At 36.7% G+C, this 12,566-nt stretch overlaps 1 protein-coding gene across 6 annotated transcripts in view; it reads left to right on the forward strand.

Moving 5' to 3' along the window:
- The first annotated feature begins 616 nt into the window (after nt 1–616).
- IPCEF1 (interaction protein for cytohesin exchange factors 1) overlaps nt 617–12,566 on the forward strand; it is a 49,893-nt gene continuing 37,943 nt past the window's right edge. For 2 of the 6 annotated variants that reach the window (XM_058169128.1, XM_058169167.1), the window contains exons 1-4: nt 635–702; nt 3,233–3,294; nt 10,661–10,701; nt 10,890–10,931. Coding sequence is in view for 1 of the 6 variants with exons in the window: in XM_058169151.1 (XP_058025134.1) it covers nt 10,678–10,701 (24 nt within the window). In the remaining 5 variants the exon portion in view is untranslated. Of the gene's footprint in view, nt 703–3,232; nt 3,295–10,660; nt 10,702–10,889; nt 10,932–12,566 lie in introns of all 6 variants that reach the window. The other 4 variants (XM_058169142.1, XM_058169192.1, XM_058169185.1 and 1 more) reach the window with 3 other exon arrangements.

The following is a 12,566-nucleotide window of genomic DNA, read 5'->3' on the forward strand; positions in this document are numbered from 1 at the left end:
AGTAGCAAATTACTTATCTCTAAGACATTTAACAACTGATGCTTTAAAAGTACTGCCAGGGCACAAAGCCCTGTAGTCCTGGAAACCAGTTGTTGGACTACAACTCCAACTTTGCAACATTTGGAGAGCTTTGGATCTCCCATCTCTGCCATGGAGAATATGCTTTTATCTTTTGTTTGTACAAAATATTTTGATGACACTTCAAATATTAACAAACCTCTCTGAGTAATTTTAAAATGTTCCCTCACAAATAAATTATTGAGAGTGGAAGATGACTGTTCTAATCTTAGACAAATAACTGATTAATACAACTGACTGCCAATCTTCTAAAGAAAGCTTTTTTTTGGTCTTAGTTTTGTACTACGAATGTATCATTGAAATGAATGACAAATAAATTACATACATTTTTCTTGCATTCGTTTCATAGACTGTGTTCATACAACTTTGAATGAGAAAAACTGCATGATATGTCTTCATTTGGAGCAATAAGCCTGTTGGTCAAATGGTTTTCTACGGTTGTTATACCAACGAAACTATTGTCTTTGGTTTGCCTACTCAAGACTTTTCCTCCAGCTTCCTCTTGTGTAATCTTTCATTGCAGAACATTTCTTACTCAAAGAAATGAGTAAAGTTTCCTGTCTCCTTTGAGAAAGTAGAGAAGGTGGGACCTCTGGCAGATTCTTTAGAACCCCTAGCTCTCTGGTATGTGCAATTTGCTCCTTTTAAAACTCAAATGCCATTCTGGTGTTTACTTCAACTGTAAAATAATTGTTTGGAATTAATGATAGAGAACAGGCATTTGCTCAGTTTTGTTGCTGTTTTCCTTTTTTTCAAAGATCAGTGTGACTTCCTCTTTTCCTTTAGTTCTGCAGTGCAGATAAGCAGTGAGAAGACAGGGCATGGCCCAGAGAAAATTAAGCATTTTACATTCCCACTGATTTCAAGGAGAGAGATTTAAATAAGTCAGCTTGTTTGAAAAGGGGCTTATTTCTGAATTACTGCCTTCAATGCAGGTATTGAAATCTAAGGACAGAAACGTTTTCCTTTGGGTTTTATCCTGCTCAGATGGTGTTTAACTTTCATAGTAAAATGTAGAAGAAATGCTAACAGAATAGTTCAGGTTCAGAATAAAGATTTTATTACTGCAATCAAAACAAGTACAAATGAGTATAGTCTTTGTCGTCAGAACTTGTGATATCAATAATTTGCTTTTAAAACCAAGTCTGTGCATACGCTCATGTTTTTGAATGATTGTCTACCATAATTGTATTTATCTGGATGTGTTGCTTGTGTTTTGTGACATGTTTGGCTGATTGGGAAAAGGTCCAACAACTGTGCATTAGAAACTTTGATTAGCTTTATAATATTATACATTATTGTAATATGCATAGTATAAATATAGAAATACAGCAAGAGCAGCAAACCTGCCAGATTGCACAAAAACAAATTTACACACCAAAGGGCACATCTCAATGTCTCTTGGATTCTGCTTCAAGTTGTTGATTGCTTTTCCACACTGTTTATCTCTAGCTTTGACCAGAGGTGTTTCACACCTGTCATTTCAACGCTCTTCAATTCAAGCTAGGAGTGAAATTATTCAGAACTCAGAAGGGGTAGGCAGCCTGATATGTTTCTTCATAGATCTTAAGACATCTCATAACAACTGTCCCGAAACTTTATATAAAACATTCCTTAGAAGTTTGGAAAAACGGGGAACGATGTTTGTTTCCATTTCCGGTACTCCTATTCCTTGATTACCCCAATTACTAAGTTAAATATGACCGGTTCAAGGGAGGGAGGAAAGCAGCGAGAGCTTGCCTCCTGATGGGAAATTTAGCTCTGCTTAATGTACTTTGCATTGATTACAAGTTTCAAATGTTTTGGCACATTTACAGGAATTAATTCTAAAAATATAATATGTGTGGTGCTGTTTCCTTTAAAAATTAAAATCTTTCTAGTTTTCTTAGAGACATTTCAAATTGGAACATATAATCTTGTGGGGCATTCTCAATTTTATTTAAAATTTTAAATAAGGGAATAAGAAATGAGGAAAAATTAAAAAGTACAGAAGAATTTTTGCTGATCAATTCTAGCTGGATTTTACTGTTCATTTTCCTCTGGTTGTATACAATGGTACAGTGCAAGAGGTTAATTCATTATTTATTGTTACGTTGTCAGATTTATTATTTCAGAATACTATGAAACTAAAGTACATTTTTCAGCAATGGTATTTAAAAGTGTGGAAAAGAAGGTAGGGTGCAAAAATCATGCAACACAAAATGTAGCACAAAAAATTCTGAAGAATTTTTAAATTAAACATCGTTATATTCAAATTTGGTTTTATTTTTATTGATATTAATGAAGTAATCTTATACAGATTGCTCTTCTATATTTTATTTTTGCAAGACATAAATATTGATGTTTTGCACTTCTGCTTAAGATTGCACACATGCTTAATATTTATATCTAATTATGCATGAATTCTTTTTGTTATGGCCTTTTGTCTAGTTTCTGTTTTCTTGTCTTGTTTTTCTGGATTTTTAAAAATTTTTAGTTGATCACTACTACTCTTCAAGAAACAGAAAAAGATCAAGAGGTTCTAACAGTTATTCCAATTAATGAAGCTCACACCTACTTATCTTCTTGGATATAAACTAGCAAACTGCCTACTAAAGTAATGAATAGACACCAATTTCATATCTGCTTGTCAGTTTCACATAATAACTCTGGAAAAAAAAAGTATTTACAAATTAAGCAACTGGTGAAAGCCAGCCTCGTAGTAAATAGCAAAAAATTGCTTTCCTATTTTTTTTTTCACCAGACAGAAGGAACAAATGAATCAGGAAATAAATGAGTTCAATTTTAAATGCACATTTTTATTTTTAATTCAGTTTTAAGTATATGAGTTCGTACCCCACATTTCCTAGATAATAATCTGGTGTTTGATGGAAAGTTCCTCTCACTGTATTTATGATAAATTCTATCTATCAAATGAAGACATTTCATTTTCAATTCATCAGAATAAACCATTGTGATCTGATTGGTACATCTCAAATCTGAGTGTCTTCATATAGCCAAAGAGTAACTTCAGTATGTGCACAACAATCTTTCACTATGATATTGATTTGTGCAATTAACAGGAAACATATTAGTTACTTCCTTTCCAGTGTTATTATTTCTGATTGTTCCTCAATGATTCTTACTCTCTTCTTCACCCCTATTTTTTTTCCAGGTTTTTCCACTGAAGCAAGCATTTTAGATACAAGAACAAAAGCGTATCTTATTTTGTTGCAGGTCAGTTATCCATTAATTTGATTTATTCTTTACTATTGACTCTGATTCTTATGTAGTAGGTCTGTTTAGGAGTCTTTGTGGCTCCCTCTCAATTCAAGGAAACTTTTTCTAATTTTGGAATTTTTTACTTTCTCTGCGCCCAAAGATCAACTTTTACTTTTTGTTCAAGTTAGCAGGGGCATTGGAGAGCAATTACATTTTAGTGGTACATGTACTACTAGTCAATAAATCTTGCATTATCACAGATAATTGGCTCCACTTCATCTCATAATAATACTGCATTTCTGCCATCAATTCAAATACTTTACCAATCTTCTTGTCAGCTTTACTGTATATAAAAATCAACATGGACTTCTTGACCTAGAAGTAATATCGTCTGCCAAATGGAATTCTTTGCAGGACCAATAAATGACCAATAAATGAGCCTCTGGGAGGGTGAAAATGGCCTTCCCAGGGTCCAGAGGCCCTTGGAGACCAGAAATGGGCCTGTTTCTGGCATTCCTGAACTTTTGGTAGGCCCGCTTTTTGCCCTCCCCGATCCTCCGCATGTGGCCTGCACTTACCTGCATCCAAAATGGGCCAAATGGGGCCTCTTGGGAGGGGATTTGGGGGTTCTCCAAACTGCACAGAATCTTAGCTAGAGGTTCTCCCGAACCCCTGCAAACCCCAGCAGCCCACCTCTGTTTATCACACTTTCTGGATAGTTTACAAAGTCCTCATTTTACCAACCTTGGAAGAATAGAAGGCTGAGTCAACCTATATATGTGTGTGTGTTGTATACAGCACATGTATCTGTATCAGTATCTGTATCTGTATATATAACCACATTTAAAATACTTTTTATGGAAAGGGTGTTTATTAGGAAGGGTTATTCAAAACAGTAAATGTGGATTTCTTTGTCAAAAAAAGCCTGAATAACAACTGATGAGGCAGGATGATGTTATCTAGGATCATGTTAGAAAGTTTTCAAACAAAATGTCTAAGAAGTACTCATTCCTAAAGATCTAAGTGCCAGAGCCCACTGTAACAACATTGCCAAAAAGGCACTAAGAGTTGTTAACCTAATCTTGCGTAGTTTCTTCTCTGGTAATATTGTACTACTAACTAGAGCATACAAAACATTTGCTAGACCAATTCTTGAATACAGCTCATCTGTCTGGAACCCGCACTGCATATCGGACATAAACACAATCGAGAGAGTCCAGAGATATTTCACAAGAAGAGTCTTCCACTCCTCTGCTCACAATAAATACCTTATGCTCCCAGACTCCAAATTTTGGGCTTAGACAACTTAGAACTACGCCGACTTCAGTCTGACCTAAGCATAGTACATAAAATTATCTACCACAATGTCCTACCTGTCAATGTCTATTTCAGCTTCAACCACAGCAATATATGAGCAAATAATAGATACAAACTCAAGGTAAACAGCTCCAAACTTGATTGCAGAAAATATGACTTCAGTAAAAGAGTGGTCAATGCCTGGAATGCATTACCTCACTCTGTAGTTTCTTCCCCAAACCCCCAAAACTTTAAGCTTAAACTGTCTACTGCTGACCTCGCCCCATTTCTAAGAGGTCTATAAGGGGCGTGCATAAGTGCACCTGCGTGCCTACCGTCCCTGTCCTAATATACCTTTTTTTACTTACTCTTTACATGTATCCAAATTATGTTTATACTTTTACCTGTTATCTTATATATGATTGACAAATAAATAAGTAAATAAATAAATAACATAAAATAAAAAAATAAATAAAGTATCTTCAAGGTTACCCCCGTATTACAAATGCATACTTTGATGGGAATTGGGAGTCAGTTAACCTGGATCTAATCTCTGGATAAATATCTTTACCTACTGGTTAAAACTACGCCCCAACTCTAATAGATTGACCCCTTAAAATATTGGCAGACAACAATAAATCTGACTGAAAGGTAGAATAATTTCTAGCTGCTCTTACAAGAGCTGAGACCAATGTTAACAAAACACAACTGTGATAGGTTTCCTCTCCCTTATTTACATAGTAAAGTCCCCATTTCAGTTCTTACCTGAAAATTCATATTTAGATTTGGCAAGGAGATATTTTCAGATGTCTCAGGAAGCAATGGCTTTAGTCCGGTCTGGATGAGCAGCTCATCCATCCACGTGCCTGAATGTGTGAAGGCATTAGAAATTCAGGCAGTTTCAAACCTTCCTTACTGTTTGAAGGCTCTTTTATCATGCTGCACTGTTTTATAAATTAGTTACTGTTGTAGCCAAAGAGCAATGTTCAGAGAATTTTCTCAAAGTTGCACAGGGAAACCTATGCATTGTCCTTTAATCCAGATGATAATTAGAGAATTATAAGAATGGAATATTTCAAGACAGGGCAAGCAAATGGACGCATTCTGTATGCTGTGGACTGTCATAGCCATAATAGCTGACATTGGCTATGATAACTGGGTTTATGTATTTGTAATAGCAATAGCAATAGCACTTAGACTTATATACTGCTTCACAGTGCTTTACAGCCCTCTCTAAGCTGTTTACAGAGTCAGCATATTGCTCCCAACAATTTTGGTCCTCATTTTACTCACCTCAGAAGGATGGAAGGCCGAGTCAATCTTGAGCCTGGTGAAATTTGAATTGCCAAATTGTAGGTAGCTGGTAGTCAGCAGCCAGTGGAAGTAGCCTGCGGTTCTGCACTCTAATCACTGCATTACTATAATCCCAATCATCTAGATGGCACAATGTTATCTTCCCCCAAGACATGCCAGTCTCACATAAAATTATGGGAGCCTCTGATTTCATAAAGTTAGTGACTGACAGTGATCTAATACAGCCACAAGCAACCCACTGAATGTTGCTAAAAGCAAAATTGGCTATTTCTCTCCAAACATATCAGACACCAGGCACATCACTAGAAACTAAAATCATAAGGCTATGTCTGATTTAGTTTGGCCATGTCATGCATGAACATTCATTGGAGAAGGCAATGATGCTAGGGATGGTTAGCGGAACAAGAATGCTGGCTTGGTAACATCAAATCTGATACAAAATTGAACATCCAACAGTTGAAAGAAGCTGTGCTTGACAGGGTAGCATATTAAGTCATCAAAAGTCAGACATGATGAAATGGCTAAAATAACAACAGATCCACAGAGGGATACTAACAGAAATGGCCAGGTGCAGTCTTCCTTCCTCCTTTTCCCATGAAAAAAGAAAACAAGCCGTAATGAGGGTTTCACTTAATTACTAAACTGAAGAAAAGACCAGGGATCTTTTCATCTTTCTAAATCTTTAAAAAAAAAAACTGGTATGCTTGCAGCAGCAAGTGATCTTTTTGCAGATGGGAGTCTTCTCTGCATTTCCTGGTTTGGTCATTTGACTTTGCGACATTGCAAATTCACATAGTTATTCCAGGAAGGCTTGGGGAAAGGAAGAAGCTTCTCTGCAAACAGCTGAATTTCTAAAGATTAAGCAAAGCTGAGTTATTTTATGTAGTAAAAAAAATATATGTAAATATGATTACTATCTGCTGCCGTGGAGTCTGGTGAATCTTCTTTCAGGTTCTTTTGTAGAATTCCAGACAAACATAGCAGACCTACACTAATCCTTTTATAACATGAAGAAGGAAATGAGTCCTTGATAAAGCTTTAGAACTTTAGAGCCAGATGCCATCAGATATGCTGTCTGCATGGTGGTGGCAGTATTGCAGGCTAACTCACTGCTCACTGCCAACAGTTCAATTCTCACCTACTGAGGGTTAACCAAGCCTTCCATCCTTCTGAGGTTGATAAAATGGGGACCCAGATTGTTGGAGGCAATATGCTAACTCTGTAAACCTCTTAGAGAGGGCTGTAAAGCATTGTGAAGTGGTATATAATCTAAGTGCTATTGCTATTTTGGAGGTGGCATTTGTAACTTCCCTCTCTTGGTTGCAATGGGAATAATAGTACTTCAGGCAGTTTCAAACCTTCCTTACTGTTTGAAGGCTCTTTTATCATGCTGCACTGTTTTATAAATTAGTTACTGTTGTAGCCAAAGAGCAATGTTCAGAGAATTTTCTCAAAGTTGCACAGGGAAACCTATGCATTGTCCTTTAATCCAGATGATAATTAGAGAATTATAAGAATGGAATATTTCAAGACAGGGCAAGCAAATGGACGCATTCTGTATGCTGTGGACTGTCATAGCCATAATAGCTGACATTGGCTATGATAACTGGGTTTATGTATTTGTAATAGCAATAGCAATAGCACTTAGACTTATATACTGCTTCACAGTGCTTTACAGCCCTCTCTAAGCTGTTTACAGAGTCAGCATATTGCTCCCAACAATTTTGGTCCTCATTTTACTCACCTCAGAAGGATGGAAGGCCGAGTCAATCTTGAGCCTGGTGAAATTTGAATTGCCAAATTGTAGGTAGCTGGTAGTCAGCAGCCAGTGGAAGTAGCCTGCGGTTCTGCACTCTAATCACTGCATTACTATAATCCCAATCATCTAGATGGCACAATGTTATCTTCCCCCAAGACATGCCAGTCTCACATAAAATTATGGGAGCCTCTGATTTCATAAAGTTAGTGACTGACAGTGATCTAATACAGCCACAAGCAACCCACTGAATGTTGCTAAAAGCAAAATTGGCTATTTCTCTCCAAACATATCAGACACCAGGCACATCACTAGAAACTAAAATCATAAGGCTATGTCTGATTTAGTTTGGCCATGTCATGCATGAACATTCATTGGAGAAGGCAATGATGCTAGGGATGGTTAGCGGAACAAGAATGCTGGCTTGGTAACATCAAATCTGATACAAAATTGAACATCCAACAGTTGAAAGAAGCTGTGCTTGACAGGGTAGCATATTAAGTCATCAAAAGTCAGACATGATGAAATGGCTAAAATAACAACAGATCCACAGAGGGATACTAACAGAAATGGCCAGGTGCAGTCTTCCTTCCTCCTTTTCCCATGAAAAAAGAAAACAAGCCGTAATGAGGGTTTCACTTAATTACTAAACTGAAGAAAAGACCAGGGATCTTTTCATCTTTCTAAATCTTTAAAAAAAAAAACTGGTATGCTTGCAGCAGCAAGTGATCTTTTTGCAGATGGGAGTCTTCTCTGCATTTCCTGGTTTGGTCATTTGACTTTGCGACATTGCAAATTCACATAGTTATTCCAGGAAGGCTTGGGGAAAGGAAGAAGCTTCTCTGCAAACAGCTGAGTTTCTAAAGATTAAGCAAAGCTGAGTTATTTTATGTAGTAAAAAATATATATGTAAATATGATTACTATCTGCTGCCGTGGAGTCTGGTGAATCTTCTTTCAGGTTCTTTTGTAGAATTCCAGACAAACATAGCAGACCTACACTAATCCTTTTATAACATGAAGAAAGAAATGAGTCCTTGATAAAGCTTTAGAACTTTAGAGCCAGATGCCATCAGATATGCTGTCTGCATGGTGGTGGCAGTATTGCAGGCTAACTCACTGCTCACTGCCAACAGTTCAATTCTCACCTACTGAGGGTTAACCAAGCCTTCCATCCTTCTGAGGTTGATAAAATGGGGACCCAGATTGTTGGAGGCAATATGCTAACTCTGTAAACCTCTTAGAGAGGGCTGTAAAGCATTGTGAAGTGGTATATAATCTAAGTGCTATTGCTATTTTGGAGGTGGCATTTGTAACTTCCCTCTCTTGGTTGCAATGGGAATAATAGTACTTCGCTACCATCCACCTTTCTCTTCACTGCTTCTTATAGGTTTTAAATTATGAGAATATTGTTTGTTACATTATTTCTCTTTTTCTGGTTAACCTTTATTCTTCCTTATAATGCATATATCAACAGATCTATACATAGGGTTTCCTATCTGTCTGCTTATATTTGGGATTCAATTTTTATACAGCACTGAAAATGGTTTTTATAGCATTCCTCTTCATTTTGTTGTAGCCAAATGTAGCATTTCTATCATCTTTAATTCATTATAGTTAAATATGATAGCCTGAATGTTTTGATGTATTGTTAGCTGCAGTGGTTTTTTTAAATTAAAAATAATGCATCAAGGTTGTTCTCATGAAACCGTTTTGTTCAAATTCAAGTTTTTGAGGTTTGGACCTGTGTGTCTGTAAATGTCTGTCCATATATTTTGTTAAATTAACTTTCCATTCCTTAGGCCAATTTTTTTTTGAAAAGGTAGAGAGAAATATTTTTGTGAAGAATCTTGGAGTAATTGAGGCTCCTGTGGTCTATCAAGATGTGCTTCAATCCTTAATATCATATTTTATTAGTGAGAATTGTTCAAAAACAATTGTTCAAAAAAAAAAAGTGTTGATGGGTGGAGAGTATCAGAGTTGCATCACTACATAGTTGCTGCATCAGTTATGCCTCCTTTCAGTGCCACAGGAGAATTGGAGACAATTTGAAGAGACACAATTAAAATAAAGACATTTCTTCATCCATGGTGAAGGTGGCAATCAAAGATTTAATTTCTAAATGGTAGAAACTGGAGCCTGCCTTTGCAGAATTATGGACGAAAAAAAATACATCCAAGCTTTCTAACATTACAGTGTGAACTGTTGTGTGCCTTGTGCTCCTGTTTTAAGCACAGTGGATATGTATTCTATTTATTGTTATTGCCCACGGAACAAAAATTATGCTCAGAACAAATATTCCTGCAGCAGTGGCCCTACACACGTCCATGCTTTTCCAGGGTTTCCTGCTTTGTAATCTGGGCCTTTGGCTTCTAATTCAGAGTGTTGGATGAAGAAGAGAGGAAAATGTCTCATGAAATATTTGATTCCTGTCTGAACGATTAGGCAGTTGCTCTGTAAACCTGGTGGTATAATTTTGAATCCCTGAAGGACCTTTTCCTCTTCTTCACTTTTTCTCCTTTGTCCTTTGTCTTGTATAGTCAATTACCTGAAGTGGAGGAGGTTACTTATTTTTAGCCAACATATATGAACTCACTTGGGGTTTAGCATTGTGTATCAACTAGGCAATTTCTAAATGGGTCAACAAACTATGATTTAAAGAATTCAAGTTCAGTGCTATGTGCGAAAAGAACCCCCTTTCTTTCCTCTCTGGGGTCTTTCTTTTGACTGTCAAATAAACTAAACATGCCAATTGTGAGTTTTATCTGCTAGGTTTCAGTGATGCCTATCATATCACATGATCTTTGGTTCCTTGGTTTAATCCTGAAGCCACGGTTAAGGGACTGAATGTATTTCTTCTGCAGACCTGCTATTTAGAGAGCTATTTTGAATTCTGTTGCATGGAATACAGCACACTGTAACTAGCAACACTCCAGTATGTCCATTAAATGCTAATGACAAGCATTTCCCTAGCATGATTAGTATTTAAAATGTAATTATGCCCTTTGTTTTCCAGCTTCATTGATACTTTGTATGGCAGCTGATGGCAGAGCCACTGTGAGTATAGAATTTTAACGTTAATGAGAAAAAAATTAATATTTATTTAGCGAGAAAGTTACTTGGTAGGGTTATAAAAGCTTTTTCTGTGTTGTTTTTGACCACTGAATCATCCAGTAAACTTTCAAGGGGATAATGACTTTGAGAGGAACATTGTAAATTGTGAAAAATCTGATTTATTTTTTCAGATGAGGACACTTTCCAAAGTACCGCTGCCTGATGATACTTAGGTACAGTACTTAGTAAACAATGCATCGTGGATGACACTCCAGGATCTGACCATATGACGAGAGTATTTGCAACCAACCTTTGGCACTTCTTAATGCCAAAAGAGATACAGTTAATTTTATTATATACAGAAAAATGGCATGGTACAGTTGTTGCCTTCCTAATAGTGGGTCACATTCTCCTTGTAAAGCCACCAGCAGTATCTAAAGCCACCAGCAGTATCCTTGTAAAGCCACCAGCAGTATCTGAAGGTTAAAAACAAGATCAAGATGATGGCTGTCTCCATGTGATTCAGGCCCCACCCTATTTTAATGTTCATTATATGCGCACATGTAAAAATGCTTCACTCTCACAGTCACAGATACCATTTTCCCATTACACACATATTCCTCTCTCTCTCCCTCCCTCCCTCCTTCCCTCTCTCTCCTACTCCTCCATACGTTGCCATAACAAGTCAACATCTATAGGATAATGGTTAATGGGAACTTTTCTTCCTGAGGTGATAATTACCTTTGCAGAGAAATGGGTAAGAATGAACAACCGATTTCTACTCCATAATGGCAGCACTAGTCACCTCTTGATTTGCAGTTTTGAAACAAGATGTGCTCTAATGACACCTTCTTGAATTCAATATTTGTCTCCAAAAGAGCATCTTTAGCTCTCTTGTCTCCTAGACGTTATGGTTGTCGGTTTGGTCAGCAGACTTCTTTTCAATGATACAATATAATGTAGATTGCTCTTGAGATAACTAGGTGCACTGTTCTATTATGTATACACACACACACACACACACACACACACAAACCAATTGTTCTAATACAGATGAGGCTGATTAGAAGCTTCATGGATGGATTTTCTCAAATCCATTTAAAAAAAAATTAAGTGGGCTATATAATTGCTAGATTTGTCCCTTCCCAGGCTTTCAGGAGTAATTTAATGCAACACGCCTGAACAAGAGGTTGGAATACAGAATTATTCTGATCAGAATTCTGATTGCTTATTTGTAGCCTATGATTATCATTAAGTGTTGCATCATTAAGTGTTAAATTTGTACCCTATGACTATCATTAAGTGTTGTAAGTGTTGTACCTTGATGAAGGTATCTTTTCTTTTATGTACACTGAGAGCACATGCACCAAGACAAATTCCTTGTGTGTCCAATCACACTTGGCCAATAAAAATTCTATTCTGTTCTATTCTATTCTATTCTATATTAAATCATTTGAAATAAGAGAAGTCATTGAAAAAGCTTTCAGGTTCTCCAGAGCAGCATCAGCTGAATGTATTTTAACTATTTCTATCAATTAATAAAAATCAGAATAACAACATAAAAGAGTTGGAAGGGACCTTGGAAGTATTTTAGTCCAATCCTCTGCTCAAGCAAAAGACCCTATACCACTTCAGACAAATGGCTGTGCAGCCTCTTCTTAAAAACTTCCAGCGATGGAGGACCCACAATTTCTGAAGGAAAGGTGTTCCACTTCTCTTATTTCAAATGATTTAATATAGAATAGAATAGAATTTTTATGGGCCAAGTGTGATTGGACACACAAGGAATTTGTCTTGGTGCATATGTTCTCAGTGTACATAAAAGAAAAGATACCTTCATCTGATCAAAATTCTAGATGATCCATTCC

The sequence above is a fragment of the Ahaetulla prasina genome, chromosome 1 (assembly GCF_028640845.1).
Source record: "Ahaetulla prasina isolate Xishuangbanna chromosome 1, ASM2864084v1, whole genome shotgun sequence".
Taxonomy (NCBI): domain Eukaryota; kingdom Metazoa; phylum Chordata; class Lepidosauria; order Squamata; family Colubridae; genus Ahaetulla; species Ahaetulla prasina.